At 36.0% G+C, this 21,501-nt stretch overlaps 1 protein-coding gene across 2 annotated transcripts in view; it reads left to right on the plus strand.

Annotated features, from left to right (window-relative positions):
• The window catches only part of NTNG1 (netrin G1), a 365,432-nt gene that overhangs the window by 293,627 nt on the left and 50,304 nt on the right, over positions 1 to 21,501 (plus strand). Inside the window, exon 5 of one of the 2 annotated variants that reach the window (XM_060085947.1) lies at positions 5,742 to 5,807. The exons of the other annotated variant lie outside the window; for it this stretch is intronic. Coding sequence (XP_059941930.1) covers positions 5,742 to 5,807 — 66 coding nt within the window. The remainder of the gene's footprint in view (positions 1 to 5,741; positions 5,808 to 21,501) is intronic. 2 annotated transcript variants of the gene reach the window in all.

The following is a 21,501-nucleotide window of genomic DNA, read 5'->3' on the forward strand; positions in this document are numbered from 1 at the left end:
AAAAACAGAAGTTCATTTTCTGTTATCTCACTGTGTGGTCAACAGAAGCTACATTAAAATGTGCCCTTCCTCTACCACCATCAATGATAAACATCCTCAGTAAGCTGAGGGAGAGGGGAAATGTAAAGATGTTACATATATTATAGAACATGTGACAGTTCATGAAATTAGCTATGCAAATTGTGAAACATGCTTGTACATATTCTATGACTGTAAAAATCCAAATGTTTACTTTATTGACATAGTTGCTCATAGCAAAAAACATTCTGTGTGCCACCTCAAGGGCAGCCTTACCACTATTACATTAAAGTGTATCTTCCCCAGCAGTTTAATGATGCTGTTATTTCTGAGAGTAGGCAGCTCACTGTAAAAATGGTAAGATTACCTCCAAGGCCCTAGGGGTTTCTTCTGAAGAGCTTTAGGGTTTTCTATAGATTCCTTTGTAGACATCACTAATGTGGTTTCCAAACTCCCTGAGGAACAAGAGCAATAGCTCTACAAATCCAAAGGGACCTTGTAACTTTGTCTCTTCCTGACGTTTTCCTCATACACTCCTGGAGGAAGGATGTTTAATGAAGGCTCACTAACATCCTCTCAGCAGTGGCTTTTCATATCCATGGTGGCACCCTGTTTCCCACTGTATTTTAGAACTAAAAACATATGTAAAATTAGTCTTTTTAGGAAACTTAAAGAGCACTGGTTCAACATCATCATTTTACAGACAAGGCAACTAAGGCTTAATTGAATCATCTAAGTCATCTGGTGGCCAAGGCAGGATTCTAGCTCAATGTCCAATTTCCAAACTAGGACCCTTTAGAATTCATCCACATTTCTCATTTGATTAAATGACTAATGTATGAAACACTATAAAGTAGACTATTCTAGAAAAAAAGAAAAAACATGGGAAAGCATAGTCACAATTTACTTTGATTTTAAAGGGTATCCACAAAATGAGTTGAAAGCTGCCTATGATTCATGCTAAGGGTGTGAATGTGTGATAGAAGACAGTATTCTAAAACCCTAACTCTAAAGCTTTCCTGATGTAAATAAAGTGTTTTTAGCCTTCTGCTTCAAGCTTCCTTTCAGCTTGATTCACTATGGTGTCAGCAATAGATGGTCAAGTTTATCAATTCTAACCTAGTTCTCTCCAACTTACAGTGCAAAGAGATTTCCTTGGGACACAGAGGAGAAAAACTTTCTACCAAAGTCTAATTTTTATAACTAGAATTTCAGTTTTTCTGATTCATGAAAATGAGTTTCAAGTGCCACAACCAAATTGTCGCATAACAGTTTTCTGAGTCTCTCCTTAATGGAAAAAAAAAAAATTCAGGCAAGATATATGTATCTGATTCATAGTCTAAATTGATGTGCTTCTAAACTGAAAGAAACTTGAAAATTAACATTTTATCGTTGTGTTAAAAATCAAATCTTTTCCACGGTATTCCAAAATAATTCCTATTGCTTTCTGAACAACAGTATTAATCAATGTAGGCCCTAGAACCAGATTATTCCCTAAAGTAATTTGTATCTTAAGTGAGATTTTTACATATCCAAATCACTTGCTTTGGGAACAATTAAGGTTTCACAAAATAGGGGAAGCACGTTATTACCTCTACTTCAATTCAGTAAGAACTGTTTATACTACAATAATATTTTTATTACAACAGCAACCACAAATAGAATAATAAGAGCTAACACGACATTGTAAATCAACTATACTTCAATAAAAAAAGAATAAGAACTGACATTTCTTAAATGCTCACTACCATGACAAGCAAGTATTAACTCATTCATTCAGCCTTGACAACAACCAGTAGGTAGTGTCATTATCCCATTTTACATATAGGAAAGCTTAGACACTGATTAGTTAAGGAGCTTGTCCAAGTGGTAAAACTGGGATTTGAATCTAGTCCAAGCTCTATTTACACGCACCATATCTTAAATAAATTTCCCCTAAATAGATATTTCCTAGGCTTCCCATAGATGTAATATGAAATTTTAACAATGACAATAGAGTAACAGCATAAGATGGGCATTTCAGATATTTTGTTTCTTTTTAAAGGGGGCAGTGGTTGAGTATGTAGTCTTGGTCTCCATATTCCTCAAGCCAAAGTCTTTGGAGATCATCAAGATGAGTTCAATCCATTTTCCCAGATGTATGGGACCAGGATCCTTGAGAAGTAGGGATTTCCATAAAAGGCTATTCTTGAAGGATTGGCCATCTACAGTCCCACTGGACACATATGATAATCCCTCCCCTTACCTCAGTAATAATTTCTTAACTCCAGTTTGGGTTTCACTATGACAGTCAAAGGTCCACAGTTACAACATGCAGCAATAATTTTCCCTCCACACAGGGGATTCTTAATCCCCTAAATCCCCTAGGTTCTCCAAAGGGCATGTGCTTCATTCCAACAGGCTTCATCCTTCTGTGAACTTTAGTGTGACAGTGCTAGGCCACGGAAGAACCATTGGAGTGATGGGATTTAATGGCTGAGAGAAACCATGGAGATCTTTTAGTCCAGCACCTTTATCTTACAGGTAAAGAAATTGAAGTCCAGGGAATTAATAGCCAGACAGCTACTCAACAGAACTAGGACCAGATCCCTTATCTTCTGATTCCAGGGACCCTTTGCCTTGCAACATACTACCACTCTGAGACCTTCATATGACCCAAAGATATTCCTTAGTTAATTCATGAAAGAATGAAATTAATAAATTGTGCAACAGTTCACCTAGAAGCAATACCAATACCTTTGACGTATTATAATATTTTTTTGTATTTGCGATTTCTAACTACTCGAAATAAGCGGCCACTGGCTAAAAGTTCTCTGAGGCTTCATGTTACGCAAAGACTTTTATTAGCATTGAATATGATAACACAGAATTTGTCCCAATTATACAACGAATATACCCTCCAATGTGCCTAATTTACTTCTGGGAATTAAACATTTGTTAGTAACTTTGACTGAATATTTATATGTGCCAGGATCTTCGAGTAACAAGAGTAGCCAGACAGTAACTGGCTAATTTTAAGTTGTTTTCTTACTTGGCCTTGCAATTATAAAACAAAATAAAAATTAAAAAAATTAAAATGAGATATTAAAATAAAAATTGCATGATGACCAAATATTAAAACATGTAAGCACAGACAGTAACATGCTATAGAAGCTTAGGGTCCACAAATTTCAATATTTTTTTTTCAGGACATTTTTCCTCCCAAGGAAAAGACATCACACATAAAATTTTGTCCCACTAGAGATATGTATAGATTAGATTAGGATTTCCACGTGATAAATGCTGGTGGCTCTGAGTTTTAATTTTTCAGGAAGGTTAGGCATCCCACATAATGAAAATCATTTGGAAAAAAATGTCTAATTATATTCCCAAGCAAACACAAAAGCTACACTCTCCCATCCCCCAAGAAACTATCATAAGTACACAATACAGAAGAAAATACCTGCCAGGTAGGGATCAGATTGTAACTGAGGTGTCTATCTTGATAATTTCATACAGGTCAAATAGTTAACATTTCAAAAGTAGAATGACCTACATTAATTTTTTATACATGTAGGAAGATCCTCAAAACTGAACCTCAGCATCCTAGGGAAAAATCATAAAAGAGTATACTAAAATATAGGCATAAAATATTTATTACATTAGAATATGGAATAAAGCTTAATTTATAAAATTAATTTTCAAAGCTCACTTCTAACTTTTATTTAATATAAAATTTTTGTCTTTACTTAAATTTTTTGGCAAAACTTATTAACAAAATGATTAATTATATTATTACTTTCATTTCATCAAGAAAGTCAAGCCACTGAATACTTAACATTAAGTTTACAAACATCACCCCACATATGACCTGTATTTGCCTCTCTTATGGAAAAAGATGGAGAGAACCATTTAAAAGAACTAAATTTTTCTTAATTTGATGCTAATAATATAAATAAATATATTTTCTCTATAAAACTATACCAGTGGTTTGAAATCTCTTCTAAATAAACAATTTCTAGGGACTTCCCTGGTGGTCTAGTGGTTAAGACTTCACTTTCCAATGCAGGGGGTGCAAGTTCGATCCCTGGTCGGGGAGCTAAGATCCCACATGCCTCGGGGCCAAAAAGCCAAAACGTAAAACAGAAGCAATATTGTAACAAATTTAATAAAGTCTTTAAAAATGGTCCACATAAAAAAACCTTAAAAAAAAACTCAACTTCTAGAAATCATTTGTTTTTCAAAAGTGATCATTGCAGTTCAAGTAGGCTTAGCATTCAGTCAATAACTTGCATATTTTGCCTACATGTTACCAAATATCTATTTATTTAGTAATACCTGGATACAGATGTGGAAAATTGTTACATTCTTTATTCATTCATAAATTTTGATGGATACAGCAATATCAGTATTAAGATTTCCTTTGCTTTTATGTGTATACACACACACATACACGCACAGAGTAACAGTAGATCAGCTTTTCTAACAAATGTTAAAAAACCACAGTTATAGTGAAAGTTCCATGTCTTGCAAGAATGTTATTCACTATAATCTAATTATGGAGGAAACAATCTGATAATACCTGTTTACAGTAGCCTAGCCATTTGATATCAATTACTCGGTTATTAGATATTTACTGAGGCCTTCTGGAAGGCTTTGCCCTTCCTCAAAGAGATCCAATCTAATTACAGAGACAAGAAATAGACATAAAATTTAAACTAGCAATATTGAAACTTATGCCTATCCACATATCAGTGAGAAATAAGGAGCACATAAGGTAACATGCTATAGGAGTTTAGAGGCAAGAACTCTCCTTGTGGACCTGGGTGGTCCCAAAGGACCACACTAGAGTTATGGTTTTGAGTTGATCTCAATGAATGGTAGATTTGAGTCATGAAATGACTGCTTTAATTGTCATGGCCTATGTATCTTAGCAAAAATAGCTTTAAAGCCCCCAGTCCTAAAGCTGGCTCTTCTCTTGCTTTTCAAGAGTCATTTTTTTTTAATGCAGGTGAATCTAAGAAAGAAATAACATTAATTCTTAAATTAACAATGCTTATAATTGGATTGGAACCAATAACTTTAGAAATATATTTTGAGCTAGAAACATCATGAAAATATATATTAAAATAAAGAAAGTACATACACACCCATACATACAAACCTTAGATATGATCAGAAGCACCTTGGACTATTCTCCTTAAACCAGAACCACCAGTCATCTTTCTCTTTCTTTCTCTGAGAAATCGCATAAATAAAAATAGGAAATAAATCCACTTCTTTGCAGAGATAATGGCTCACACTTAAAACATACCCTAAAGAATCTCTCCTGAAGACTAATGTAACAAGCTCGTATCTGTAAATATAAATTGCAGAGAATGGAATCCTCAAGTGAGAAATTATTTCTTTCCTGTTATCTTCTAGTTTCAGGCACCAGCTTTATATAACGATTTGAATTGCTGAAGTCCCTGTTTGGTTATTTGTAAGAACACTCTACTTTATTGCACAAGTTAATGTATATAGCTTTGTTAGGGAACAGGCTATATATTTAATGTCCATTCAGTGTTTTGGGAATCATCAATTGCTTGCTCTTGTTTGGTGTGGGAGTATGTTTTGTTAAGTGCATCACAACCAAGTTAAAAAGCAGATGTGTGGTTTGTGTCTTTGTCCATATAGTTTTCTGTTTAGACCAAATGACATTATAGCTGAAAGTAACATACCCTGATTTTTCCTGGTGCGTGCAGATCCTCCAAAGTTTAATAGGATATGGCCGAATATTTCTTCCCTTGAGGTTTCTAATCCAAAACAAGGTAGGAGCATGTAAAATTCCTACTGATATAAAGTCCCACATGTTTAGGGGGAAAATCCCATACTCTATTTTTTAGCACTAAATAAGAGCATTATCATAAATGCCATGTCTTTGAAAGAATCATAATTCAAATATTTTTTTCTAATATGAAGTGTCCCAGAAATATTATAGTAAAAGATGTAGAAAAAGTTAGACAACATAAAAGTTACAAGCACTTTATCAAATTTACATTGAATGTCAGTCATCCCAAGAGAAGCCTAGAGTTTGGTTGCCATCACAGTGGGGAATATAAATAATATATCATAAAAACTTGTGAGTGACACAGGTTTCCTTCCACTGTCTCACTTTTGCTTTGCTTTGGTAAACTGGCTGTTACATCAATTGTATTGAGGGTCAGGGAAAATACATAAAGGCAGTATTGCAGCCCCTAAAAGACCTGTTTTTGTATTGTTTTTTTTTAAACTGTCATTCCATATTGACTGACAGGAGTTTGGATCTCTCTCTCTCTCTCTCTTCCCCTTCAACGTCACAGTGTATTTTCTCGCTGAGGCTTTCCCTCTTTTATCCTTTATGAATTACCAATAATTTCTGCCAGGATTAAAAACAACGTGTTTTCTCTCTGTCCTTAGAGCAGTAATTATTTTCTGACTTCTAACATAATAAATAAATAAATAAATAAATAATGAAAGAAACTGACAGACAGCAGTGTGATTACACAGGAAGAAATAGAACCTTTAAAAACTGGCCAATAAAATTCATAAGATTCAGTGTAATGTTAAAATTACATTAACGTCTAGCCTATAGATATACATAGACATATATAAATAGTTTATATTAAAAGAAAGTTGTCTTCTTTTGCGTCCTTCCTTCTCACAAAAAAAAGGCACATCTTTGGCTTCCACCTTCCTTTGTTATATACAGGGTGTTCCTTTTAAGCTCTAATGAATACAGATGGAGGAGGAAATGAGCAAAAGGAGGAACCAGGAAATAGCTGCTAAGCAAAACAAAATATATTAGCAATTTGTTGAGGAGTCAAATTGGAAGGGCTGCATTTTCAGTCCTTGATCAGAGTGATGAAATCAAGATTGTCCTAGATACATATATTACTAGCAAATAGAATTATCTTAATCATCCGCTCCAAATGAATTTTTTCAAGTTTCTGCATACATATGTGGAAGAAGAAATACAGATCAAGCTCAACCCATTAGTATAATTCTATGAGGATTGTGGGAAGGTTTAGTGGCTTTGTTCCTTGGCAAGTTCAATGAGAGCATCTTCAGTGAACTGTCACTCAGTATTTCCCATTGAATTTCATAGCTCAACAAATTATACAAGACAGGATCTAAGACTTAACACTTCTCCACAGTAAGTTTTGTGCTGAACAAGATTATGCATTGTTTAAAACCTGAAACAGACCCATTTAATTATTTTGCTATGTTTTCTGTGAGTGTCACAAGACTAAAAGCTTTCAGAAATACCTTTAGTTAATGCCAGTTGCACTTTTTTAGAATGTGGATAAAGAGTTCAAATAAATTTATTTGAGAAGCTCACAGTTGAATAAAGTGCTTGAACTTGACATTTTAGCTAAAGGTGCACTTTCTAGCAGAGGTCAGTTCTGTGCAAACATAATTTATCTGGTCAACATCTGCAAAGAACATCAGGCTCTATCTTGTTTTTGCTATTTTCACAAGCAACACTTCAGGAACAATTGGAAAAGAAAGGCAGGCAAACTTAGAAATTCCTGCCATTAACAAACTGATATCATATAGGTAATAAATGTTGAGAAAAAGACTACATTTTTGAAAGGTGGACAGATTCGAGGTGACTCTGAGACTGAGATCCAGATTCTGCTGAATGGTTGACCATTGTGACTATCTGTCATGTCTAATCAATTCAGCAAAAATAATCTAACTGGTTTATATGTAGATGAGATTATGGTTACACAGAGAGAAAGACATGGTGAATTGAGGCAATGATATTGCTAAGTAACTCAACAACACAACTACTATTTTAAGAGAAGAACAGTAGGGGATACTAATATCCATATTGTTATTGGAATAATCTCTGCATAACTGGATGCTTGATTTAAATGGTAATTCTTTTTGCCTCTGAAAATAAAGTTTCTAAACTTTATTACTGACAAGGTCAAACCATTTTCAGCCAAATACAAGACTTCCTTTGTGATTGAAGCAAACTCCCAGAAACAACAAATACAAATAGTCTCTTCATATAGGGCCACTTTTCAAGCGGGTCAATGATAAGTAATTACAATTTGAACGTTTCACTATTGTTTCTAATGTGCTGTTCATTCTTTTAAACCTATCCAGTTGCTCCCAAATTAGCTTTGTCAACAGTTTCTTCTGTTCAAGTTGCAAACCACAAGAGAGGTAGGAATTCTTGGATTCATACAGTGATTTCATGGTGTTATGTGTTGTGAAACATTGCACTGTATGAATCTGGAATATCTGTGAAGTGTACCCATCAGCTTATTGGTGAGGCATGTTGACTGATAACAATCAATGCATCAAATAGTACTGAGAATGTCATCTGTAAGAGGAAAAAAAATGCTTCACTCAGAAATTTGAATGCTGCAAACTTAAAATGCTACAATATTTGTTTTCTGAAAGATTAATGTGTGATAAGAATTGTAACACTTTAGGTTCCTGTTTGGAACATGAATGTTAGAGTGTTAACATTGCCACTCATTTGCATTGAAAATAAGGAAACTCACTTACAGTGAGTTTCAAGGATGCTTTTCATGAGAACAGAATGGTAGGTGCATGTATGGTGCCCATTTGACAAATGAAATACCTTGGAATTTCCACTTCCAAATATTGTTTGAAATGAATTTGAACAAATACCAGTGAAGAGCTACACTGGGTTAAGCATTGATTATGACCCAAAAATAATAGTTACGTTACTTTCTTTAAATGAAAGTGAGCAGAATCTCATCTGTGACTCATGAATGGCCCATTCCAGCTAGCATCTGTCATTCACAGACTGAAGATTTTTCAGGAAACATAAAGACTTCTGTTTTTATTTCACCATTTTCCTTTAAATGTCCTATGTGACAGGTGTGTCTTGTTTTCCACCCTTGACGGTTGGGTATATGTCATGTTTTAGGGAGTTTTCGGTTTTTTTTTTTTAATGAAACACCTCTTACAAAGAAATATATTTATTAACAATACCTGAATTTGGTTTGACCCACTTTGTGAAAATGACCATAATAGCTTCCCTATTCCTTATTGAAAAGAGTCAAATCATTTTCCAGATTTTAACCAACTTGAATTGTTCCTTCTGTGTCATATAGAGAAAAGGAGGAAGCTGGTCAGAAGATGGGAAAGGGAAACCAATGATATTTAAACCAAGTCTTAAACTTTCCTCACAATGTACTTTTACATATCAAACATTGGCAGTGCCCTTTTGAGGGGAATCCAAGTGGATTTGAAATTTGAGGAACTAAGTTCTTTAGGAACAGAGCAGCCACAAGTTCATAGGGTGTCAAGCCTATTTGGGCATGTGTGCATATAATAAGCCAGTCATTGATGCCACAGTAGGGATGTCCCTCCTTATCTATGATATGCAAACCTACACAGAGAAACCAAGGAGGTGAAGGAGAAAGGAAGCATTAGGGACCTTATAGAGTCCATCTTTTTTCTGTCATATCAAGTACTGGATATACAAGAGGACTCGACTTGAAATTTGACCCTGTATCATTGAATCTCTAGTTTCTTGGGGTCACAGCACTAATGAGATCTGAACACATTTCTACAGGCAGGAAAAAGCCACCTAATGAAGTAGATTTATCATAGAATAATCCAGATTGTTATCAAATGATGTACATGGAAGGGCTTCAAAAGCTACCTAAGGTTGCAAGCCAGAGTTGGGGGTGGGTAAGAATCAGGAAAATGCTGCAGCCACTTCATTCCCACCCCTGGGGAAGACCACTGGAGACTTGTGACTTTGCTAATGTAGTGAAGGGAAAATACTTTATAAGAATTCTAATTCCTTCACCTTCTGTCTATCTAAAGTCTTTTTTTCCAAATCCTTTCTTTTTGAGTGACTACAGTAAATTTCCACCAGCTCTGACTTCGAATAAACTTTCCTCATTTGGCCTCAACATAAATAAATAAACCTACCTGTGCCACATTCAGAGTACTTTATCTTATATTCCATAACATATGTCATATTACGGTACATTGGTGACATAATAATGGAATTAGAGGCAACATGGGGAACAGTAAGAAAGAAAACACCAAGACATTTAACACCCCCCTTCCTATTCTTAACATTCTTTTTCTTTCATTCTCTTTCTCTCCAACCTTTTGTTTTTCTATAACTCTTACCTCCCCAGGCCTTCCCCAACCAGTCTCAGTCAGAAAGTTGTCTTTAAACCTTAGAAGAGGTTTGGATCTTTCCTGATCTAGAAAGACAACTTTGAACTCTCCTTCTTCTAAAATGCTGCTCGCTTAACTAGCCAGTTCTTACGTACCATATTATCATAACTGCCTTGAATGATGTCATATATGTCAGATGGGGGATTTTGCTCCCCCAGGGAACTTTTGGTTGTCACAGCTTGGGAGATGCTACTGCTTCTAGTGGGTAGAGGCCAGGAATGCTTCTGAATATCCTACAACATACGGGAAAACCACAGATTATATGAACTAAGATGTCAGTAGTGCTGAGGTTGAGAAACTCTGCACTGGACTCTTCAGGACTGGGCTTCATGGTCCAACATGCTCATTGGTCTAGGGCTATGATTCTTGCTTAGGACTGGGCCTCGTTCAAGTTGTCCCCTGGTTTAAGGTGGTCCTCAATAAATATGCATTGCCAACACATGCCATGCTACACCATGAAAATGTTTTTTAGAGGACCCCGTTAGCTTGTTTACACAACAGTAATTAAAACTTGTCTGAAAAACAAAATATAGCCTACAGTGTGATTTGAGATTGCAAAAGTATATAAAACCATAGCAATTTTTGGAAATCTCCTTTTTCCTACCTAAACTAATCTGCATAGACATATAGTCAATTTTCAGCTAAAATATTTAATAACTCAGTTATAGTGTGATGTATGGCTGTTGTTTATCTCAACTCTTTAATATTTAGGATACAGCCAGACTCTCTTACAGAATTTGAATGGTGGAAGAATGAATTTAAACATAACTTTCCTCTGTGTCTTCCTCTGTTTCCCAAAGTAAGATGCCTCAGGGTCATCACTGATTCGTTGACATTGATTCATTCATTCGACAACATTTTTTGAATGCTTAGTATTTTGAGTTCTGTTTACATCTGTGGACAAAATGGACACAGTCTGCACACATTTATTTACACTCAAAGTATAGGGGAGAAGATTTTTTTTTAATTTAGTCTTCAGATACTCTAAGTTCTACAAAAAAATTAAATAAGATTAGTAAATGTGAGAGGGGGGATTAATGTGTTTGTGTCAGGAGCTGTTATTTCAGATAGAGTAGTCACAGCATTTTCTTTGAGCAGGACCTAAAAACAAAGTGAGGAAGCAAGTCATAGGGAAGTCTGGGGGAGGAGTAGGCCAGACAGAGGTAACAGCAAATTCAAAGGCCCTGGGGAAGTGCTTGGCATGTCTGCAGAGCAACATGAAAGTATTGTACAGCGAGTGAGGAGGAGAGTGACAGCAATGAGCCCAGATCATTTGGGAATGAATGAATTCAAACTCTGCCTTTTATTCTGAATGAGGAAGGAAGCCATTAGGATTATGGGCAAAAGGATGTCATGACCTAATTTAAGTTTTAAAAGAGTCAATCTGACTGCTGTGTGGAGGAGACTATCACAAGGATGGAAGCCAGGGAAGCAGTTTGAGGACAACAACAATAATCCAAGTGCCCTTAACTAAAGATGAGATGGTGAGAGGTGGTGAGATTTAGAATGTATTTTAAACGTGTAGTCAAGAGGATCTGCTGATTGATTGGTTGGGGGCGTGGGTAGAGGGGGATGAGAAAAAGATTGGTGTCAAGAGCAACTCCAGGAATTTTGACCTAAGCAATTGGAGGAATAGAGTTGTCATTTACCGAGACAGATCCAGCTGCCCATGTAAGTGGCAGGCTTGGGAAGGTAACCTATGAGCTCAGTTTTGAACATGTTAAAGTTGAGATATCTATTAAATGTCCAAGTGGAGACTTTAAGAAGGGAGTTGAATATATCAGTCTGGATGAAGTCTCACTAACTAACTGGGAAGTTGGTCCAGGCTAGAAATAACTATTTTGGAAAGGTCAGCATATTGATGGTTTATGTAGTCATGAGGTTGGGTAAAAAACCCTGGCTCTTAGTGAGCCTAAAGAGCCAAGAGGTCCAAGGGCTACGCCCTGAGTCATTTGAGAAGATACAACAAAAAGCCGAAGAGAGGAAGAAGCAATGGTAGGTGGGGAAGGAGGTGAACCAAGAAAGAGTGGTGGCCCAAAAGCCTCCTGGTTCAGGAAGGGTTGCCAGAATGCCCTGAGGGCCCTATTGAAGTTTATGGTCATGAATTTAAAGTGAGACTTGTTTCAAAATAGTTGGAAAAAAACTCCAGCCACATTTAGCTGCTGGGGTGTAGGCATGGCGAAGTGGAGAGTTGGATTTAACCAGGATCAGATTTTCCCAGGACACTGTAATTGGGGGCGGGGGGTTGGGGGTGAGGGAGATGAGAGCATATAAAAGGAAGTGATTGTAAGAATGGACCATGAACTTTATATTTTGTAAAAAGGGAAAGGAGAAAATGGTAGCTCAGTGAATTAGAGGATCGAAGAATTATTGAACTATTAATATCGTCCCTTCAGGATCTTAATAAGATAGTGCAGCTCTAACTCTATCATTAATGATCATTCATGAATTCTGGGCCTATGTGGAAAGAACAGTTCCTAAAGAGTGGGAAATTAACAGAAAACTGAAAAATAATACAGCAGTCTAATAATTACATCTGAAATGTCTTGCATTTATGTAGTGCTCTCATGTGTTTCAAATCACTTTCAAAGATCTTTTATCATTTTATATTCTCAAATACACCATGGCCAGAGAAGAAAGCTTTATCAAAGTCTCAGAAGAGTGTTAGAAGTTTAAAGGAATAAAGTTACTATTAGCTCATTTCTTAGGTTATAAGACATTTAAAGTATCCACTTATCTTCTGGAAGAAGTTTGTGATATTGAGTGTTTAGCTGTGTATGGTTTTGTATATAATTATTTATAGAATTTACATTATTTAACTCTCCTATCAAAATAAATAAATTGATTTTCAAACAAAACCCATAAACAAATAGTGAATGTCACAGAAATGCATACTATTCATTAAATTCAAAGAATAGTAAGTAACAGTGTCTGCAGAGATTCATGGATTGGGTCTTGGTTGAACTTGGATGTCTACAGACACGTTTTTTGGTGAATAAATCTTTGTCAGATGAAGCCCAGCATTGGGTAGATCTTATCCACAAAGGAGCCATTCAATACTTCCAATAGTATTGGCTATTGGGTAGATCTTATCCACAAAGGAACCATGTTATGAAACTTCTCCAGCCCTGTTCTCTCCCATTTCCCAATGTCATGTCTTTGCACACTCTATTCCTTTCACTGGAAATGCTCATTTCCTCCTTTTTTTTTTTTTTTTTTTTGTTGTTGTTGTTAAATAAACCTTACTGGCCCTCATGGAAGATTTAGTTTTAACTTAGTTTTTCCTAATTCTCCTCAAGTGAAATGAATTTCTCCTTATATCACTTTGTGTCTCTTTTGTTTTTGTTTTTAAATACGTCTTCTTTTTTTTCTAGTTATCTGAGCACATGTTTGTCTTATGCACTAAACAAGCTTCTTGACAATGAGGACTGACTTCTATGTGGTTCTGAAAAGTTCCTAGGATGAATTTATGCACATAAAAGATTCTTTTGAAAAAATCTGGATTAATTATATTAGGTACACCAAGAATCAACCTAGGATGGGGTTATGTGGAGAACAGTTACCACTTAGGGGCCTCTTCTAGAGAGGGAGAGCCTGAGTACAGGGTGTGTGTGCCCACACCTCCGGAATTCCAGGCAGCTCTGAAGAAGTCCTTGGGAAGCAATTAGATTTGGGACATGGGTCTCCTCCCTGCAACTACTACTCTGAGGTGGCTCCAGGCCAGAAAGATTCTCCCTGTTCCAAACCCGCAACTAAGGACTGTTGGAGAGGCCCTTTAGGTTTCCTAGGGAGTCAGAAATGCCAGTTTAAACAAGGTTGAACTCAGAGAGATAGAATGTATGGGGGTGAAATGATTGTTTCCTAAGAGAGTTTAATTTGGTGATATGTAATTCTATTATTTTTCTTGTTGCTATTATTATTATTAATTTGACATGCCTTAACTATAAAATTTTTACAGGATTTTCTTACCCCATCTCCCATATGGCCTCCTTCTTCCAGAACTCTCCTTCTCCCGCTGGTTCCTCTGACTCCCCACTCCCACTCCCCAGCCCTAGCACACATGCACACCGTGACAAAGCTAGCCTCCTGTAGAGGAAGGGACTTGCCTTCAGGAACCTCCCATTCTTCTTGCCTTTCTTTTAAGCATCTGGGGTCTCCAAGGTGCTAACCCTATTCCTGGGTGTCTTCCACTCTTCACCATTTCCAGTGTCCTCCTCTGCTTCTGTCCAAATTTGATTTCATTCTGTTGGGACCTTGACCTCAGCTCTCTACTGTAGTAACTGGCTCTCATATGAATGCATCCACACTGTTCTGGTGAGTGTCAGTATGTTAATTTATTGGGTTAGCCAGAAAGTTCGTTTGGGTTTTTCTGTAACATCTTATAGAAAAACCCAAATGAACTTTTTGACCAACCCAATAGAAAAAAAAAAAAAAAGATAATCACCCTTCTTTATTAATTTTGAGAACACTTACTCATTTTTACTCCGGTCATCAAATGCAATACTTCCAAAATTTTAATCTAGGCCAAAAGAGTAACTCAGTACCTCACATAGTGCCTAACACATAGACCAACGGAATATATTATTTATTGAGTGAATGAATAAATGAGCTCAAATAGTGACTGTGGGGCTTCCCGGGTGGCACAGTGGTTGAGAGTCCGCCTGCCGATGCAGGGGACACGGGTTCGTGCCCCGGTCCGGAAAGATCCCACATGCCACGGAGCAGCTGGGCCCGTGAGCCATGGCCACTGAGCCTGCGCGTCAGGAGCCTGTGTTCCGCAACGGGAGAGGCCACAACAGTGAGAGGCCCGCGTACTGCAAAAAAAAAAAAAAAAAAAAAAAAAAAAAAAAAAAAAAATTAGTGACTGTGTTTGGCTTCCTGGTGGGATAAAATAAAAGCCAGACATTAATGAGAGGGATATTTTTAGGCAAACAAGGTTTGCAGTTTCATAATTGACCTTCCTTATAAATGTGAGCTAGGCCTACCCCCATATTTTGAGGAGATTGAAACAGATTCCCCACCTAGTTACTTCTCACACATTTTTTTTCTGTCTGATTTAGTAACTATTGCACCAATAGAGGCTTTGTTTTTACTTCTTTTAAAAAGGTTGAATTAGATTAATGACTTGCTTTGGTTGAGGTGCAAAAGAGAGACAATCTAGTCACTCTCCACCCTTCCCTAAGTCTCCTTGTCTAGTTCTTATCACCATCACCCCTAAGCCTCAGAGTCTCCTCCAACATTTTGGGGAGACAAAGGAAAAGCAATCTGAGGGTACAGTAGCTGCCTGACTCTTCTTTTGTAACAGACTTAGCTTGAAACTTGCAAGAAAAGGAAATCTTAAGAGCACTTTTTTCATGCCAATAATCTCCCCGTTTTTTGTATTCTCTCTCACACATAAGCAAACATGCAGATTTGGCCTGATGAAAGGCTTACAGAAGTCATCTTCTCCTCTTACCATTTGGAAAAAACAAAAATAAAGAGTTGTTTAGTTGTCTAGATCCCTATTAAATTTGCCATGATTTCTTCTGTGAAGCTCTGACTGAGTTACTGTCTTGACACAAGTGTTAGTAAGACTCTAAATGAAGGAGCCATGAGTGATGGCAGACGCAGGCCTTAGATGCCTACATTCATCCTTCCTTCTTTTTTAAGATTGCAAATATGAAGAGAAAATGAGGGGAGTGATGCAAAGACAGTGAAGTTTTCAATGTGCAAAAATTAGACTTTTGCATCAATGGAAACAGAGTCTTCCCAAATTTTAAAAGGTGTACACCTGCAAATGCTTCTGTTCATATTGTCTGCCAAGAATTAACACTCTCCGATCATGTTCTAAATGTCCAATCTTTCTCTCCTGCCTGAAACAAATGCTACTTCCATGCCAGTCACAACCACCTGCGGTCACCATGTGTCATGTGGAATCACATACATGTAATGCCATTCTGCCATCTTTTCTCCACTTCTCATTTTATCCAAGCATGTAGTGTGCTGTTATTCTGCGACTGTATACACTCTGTATACATTTCTGTTCTTCCTTGCAAGATTGTGAATGCTTCGGCCACTCCAATCGATGCAGTTATATCGATCTGCTAAATACAGTCATTTGCGTGAGCTGTAAACACAACACTAGAGGGCAGCACTGTGAGTTATGCAGGCTGGGCTACTTCAGAAATGCTTCTGCACAGCTGGACGATGAGAATGTGTGCATAGGTCAGTTCCATTATAATTTCAGCTATTGTTCTGTGCCTTTCACGAGATGGGGAGCTATTTAAGGTGGAGAGGCTGGTGATTTGCACCACAGCTGAGCCAGAATGAACTTTCTCAATGGAGAAAACATCCTTGTGGTAGACTTAAAGAATTCACTTGTGCTGATTGAAATCATAGTTGGGGGATGTATTTTGAATCCTTGTCTAATTGTTGCTTTAAAGATGATGAGCTGAAAAGTCATGTTTAAGAGATGAAGTAATTCTCTTTTTGTTTTTCTTTCTTTCTTTTTTTTTTGCATGAAATCTTAACACCTGGTCATTTCAACCTGATTTTAAAGTCTTAAGTTGTACACTCAACTTTCAAAAAACTCATTATAAACTCATTATAAGGTTTTTAATTATAGATATGAGATTAGGACACAAACTTTTGTAAATAATTGGTAATCAATTAGTATTGATTTAAAATATTCCATTTGGAATTAAAAGCCACTAGCAATTGGTAATGTAGGAGTTTGCCTGACTTTTCCATCCATAGTAATGAAATTCCACTTACTGAATTTTCCTATAGCCCTCAAAAGGAGAAGCAATTTTTCAAAACTATTCAAGGCAATTAATTCTCTTAGCTTCCAAAGTACATGAGCCCTGGAAAACTGGGGCCACAGGATTCCCTTGAGCAGTCTTTCCACCCCCTGTGATGACTGATCATGTCAACTGGAGAGAACCAGGTGCCCTTCACATCCAAAAAAGCTTCTCCTACCTTTTGCATAGTAGAACCTATCTTTAAGAAAGGGAGCTGATGAAAAATAAGAAATAGGAAATGGAATTTCACTTCGTAATGTACTTTGAAGAAGTGCATATATTCAAAATGGTGAAGGGTACATATGTATCTGTTACCACACCAATAGGTAATATATAGGCAACCAATGTTTTCACATAAAGACTAGATAGAGTACACAAGCTGAAAGATGAAAGATGATCTTTTCATCAAAAAAGAAATCAAATCAATCTGCAATTATGGGATCATTGTTTTCTGATTGGATTGTCAAGGTTATATAGTTATTTGCCAAGTGTCATTTAAAATAGCTGGACAAGTTTTTTTCAGTTAAAATGGGCCAAGTTTTTATAATACTGTTTATGTCTATAGTATGTTCTATTTTTCAAAGTGCTTCCTTATTATTTGTGAATTAGTGGAGAAATCCCTGGACTTAGAGGCTGGAGAGCTGGGTTCAAGTCCCAGTTTGCTATTTAATAGCTGTGTGCCTTAGGTAAGTCGCTGAAAACTTCTGGTCAAATTGGTGTCATATGGGATGCACAAGAAACACTTGGTAAACTGTGAACTGACTTGCAAGTATGTTTTTTGTTTGTTTGTTTGTTTTGTTTTTACTTAATCCTCATTAACAAAACCATGGTGGTAAGTACTCCACTGATAATTTCCCCTATTTTCTAGTTGAGAAAAGTAAGGCAAATGGACCCAAATCATACAGCTTTAGTAAAGAGTTAGTTTCCTGGCTTCAAAGCTTTTGAACGCTTTCTCCCAACTACCCTGACACAATTAGCAAAGCTAAGCTTGTCAGACTTTTACTTATCGTATGTTTTTAGGATGACAGCAGCAATTCCACTATGAGCTTGTGAACAGAAGTTCAATTGCCTTTATAACATTTGGGTTACAAAGATTTGAGAATATTAATAAAAACCAAAAGGCACATAGCTGTCTGAATTTTGAATGCAGTTACATTTTGCTGAATGTCATTTGTAAAAATATATAAATGTCATACTATAAATATGTTAACAAGTGAAAAGGTAAAATAAATAGGAACACTAGGAACACAGGAATAAAAGCTAATCAGTTTTTTCAAAATACAAAACATTACAATAAGATGTAAATGTTTTGCAATATCAATTTCATATTATTTTCAATAAATCAAAGAAAAAGACCTTAAAAGAAAAGATTTTATTCCATAAAATTTCTCATAGCAGGTAACTTAGCAATATCCCAATATATTTTACTCAGAGTATTCTATTCTAATGAATTCCTCCCCTTTTCCTGTTCTAAAGTAATCTATGAACTACAAAATCCGCACTTCCTATCTAATTCTAAGAGTCATAATTCTGTTATAAATCCATATTTGATTATCCACAGATAAGAAGTTGCCATTCAGCTTTTGTCTTTTAAATCATGTAAAATACAGATGAATGGAAAGCTTAATATACATTCTTGTATTTATTTCTACTTAAAAAAATTAAACACAGTTCTTTTCTCCCTTTCTAGAAACTTTGTTAATTAAAGTTATAAATCTTGGAGAGGATTTTATATTATTGAGGTAAACATATCCCTATTCAGTATTTTGTACTCTTCAAACCAAGTGGATATAGGTAAACACAAAGATGAGTATTTTTAGATAGCATTAAAAATTAGCTACAGTATACCTCCACATACCAAAATTCCTTAAATTGTTGCTCTTTTCCTAAGGGGTAAAATTGTTTTTAAAGAATGAACTGAAAAATTTGGCTAGCTGGTATATGCTACGTACGGTCTATCTTTTGTCTTTGGTCTCTATAAATGTAGGAAAGTTTCCTAAAAGAGTTATAGCTTCCACTTTTCCCACTGGAGGGGCCAAGGGCAGAGCTGTCAGGCTGCCTGGGCATGAGACTGAGGCTGAGGTTTGCTCTCTGAAGGCCACTGGAAGCCTGTGGCTCCATTACCAAGGTTTGCCATATGGGGCAGCACCAACCTCTTCTCTATTTTTTACATTTAAGTTCCCCAAAGGGCTTGCAGCAGGACTGAGAATTAAATTTGAGAGGATACACCTCAAGTAATTGAGAGTTAATTTTAATGCCATTTTGTATAGAAAGCACTAATGAAAATGAATGGATATTTACCCAATTCACTTTCACCGAATTAGGCACTAATCCCTGAAAATTTGAACTTCATCTAAGCCGTCTCTAAACTTAAGGGGAAAAAAGGCACTTTGCCATTTCTTTAACAATTGGCAATGAAATCCACCGCCCTAGCTATGAGGGAACAGCACATATCTTTGACAAAATGTTGACTGTGTTGAAATAGATGTCTTAAACTATTTGCATCATTTTATATTATGGCAAATATAAAATGCACGCTATTCCATGTTGTCACAGTGATCACTGCTTTGTGATTCCTGGTAAATTTACCCATTTTCATACAAATTCCAAGCCAGCCATGTTTCCAAAGATGCATGTAATTAGCCTGTATGATGCAGCAATTTCATGAAGATGACATCCTTGCATGCTTCCATTTCATATAAACTCGAACATTAAGCAGGAAGCTAGAGGATATGTGGCTTGTGACCTTGGGTAATCACTGCTAATAATCCCTGATAACAATCTTGACATCTGAATGAAATGCAGGGCTCAGCAGTTGCTACTAAACGTAGCTCCAATTATGATGTATTATTGTTTTCATTCCCCTGGAAACCCAAGATCAGGTAATCAGAGGTACCTTCTATAAAACAAAGCAAACATAAGACACTTCTAATACTTATAAGTCAATTGTAGTATAACTTTTTAATCAGACTTCCAAAAGTATTTCATGTTGTTTTTTAGTCTAACAGTCCTGCATATTCTTCCTAGTTTCATGGAATAAAATATAATTCTCCAAGGCCATCCTCATCACCCCAACATCTACCATTGACTGTCGTTCCAGAAATGATATTTTTTAAACTAAATTATTTGTATGTAATGTGGAGTGTAGACCCCACCTCTCCTTATCACTTATTTTCCTGACTAACATTACACTTACCACCTTTTGTATGACAACCACTGAGATGTACCGTGGTTTAGATGTTCCACATTTCTAAAAATTTTGTTTACTTTTTTTTTACATCTAAAACCTTATATTCATCAGTTGTTACGGGCTAATTGACTAGGACAGTATGTGGATTCATATTGGCCAGATGTAACTCTACTCCCCGGCTTACGAAATGTTGGTGATTCATTGTCAACTTATACACTTTAAATAGTAAGAAACATATTATAGTAGTCTTGCTATAGGTATATACTTATAGTGTGTGTGTGTGTGTGTGTGTGTGTGTGTGTGTGTGTATCTTTAAAGCCACAACAAAATTGCTATTTAAAAATGTTTTAAACAACTTCTGTATATATACACATTAAAATAGAAAATGCCAATTTAAAATAAAACTCCAATTTTTAAGTGCAAATCAGTCCAGACAAGGAGAGAGCATTTTCAACTTTATTTGGTCTTATTTTTACCTATGTATGTTACTCTTAGTCATACAAATGTTTGTATCTTAAGAATGCTAAACTTCAAAATTGACTTACTCAACGTGAAATAAATAATGATTCTAAGGTACTTCACATTCTTTGAAGAAATTATCTGATTAGTCCCTATGACAAAAACAGAACCAAACCTCGGGATCTCTCTAACAGTAAACCCTGAATCTCCATTGCCAATCTAAGATGCTAAACTTAAAGTTATTAAACTAAAATTCTCAGGGTTTCTCACAGTTGGTTGCTTGGTTAGTTGCTTGGTGTGATTTTATTTGGTTTTTTGACATGAAAACCTCTTAATGGGACCATTTTAAAATAAAGTAAATCAAGAGACAGAGGGGCATAATAACTTGCCCAGTATTATACAGTGGGATTACAAAGAAAGTAACTTTGGCCTACAAATTCCAAAAGCTGGAAACTAGCTGCTGTTACCTTTCAAGCTAATGGAAACCTAAGGAATTCTTATTTCTGATTCAGGCTTTAAGAAAAACAGAGCTTCAGAAGTAAAAATATTCTTTATAATAATGTGTGAGGAATCAAGAAATTATTCTATTTACTTTTTATTACACAAAGTTATATTGTTCTGTCCATAGACATGATAATGATACAAGTCTCATATTATGCCTATGTTGAAATTTATTTAGGATTACAAATTCATTTTTCTTTCATGATTGTTAATCTAGGTTGCATAAAAGCTATACTAACTTAACATGTGTAGCAGATACAATATCTAAAGGCTCATCACAACATAGTATAAATATATATATAAAGCACCATCCCAAATCATAAAGTAAAACTTACTTTGAATGAACAAAGTGCGTTCATGTTCCACTTT

This window comes from Mesoplodon densirostris, chromosome 2, assembly GCF_025265405.1.
Source record: "Mesoplodon densirostris isolate mMesDen1 chromosome 2, mMesDen1 primary haplotype, whole genome shotgun sequence".
Classification (NCBI taxonomy): domain Eukaryota; kingdom Metazoa; phylum Chordata; class Mammalia; order Artiodactyla; family Ziphiidae; genus Mesoplodon; species Mesoplodon densirostris.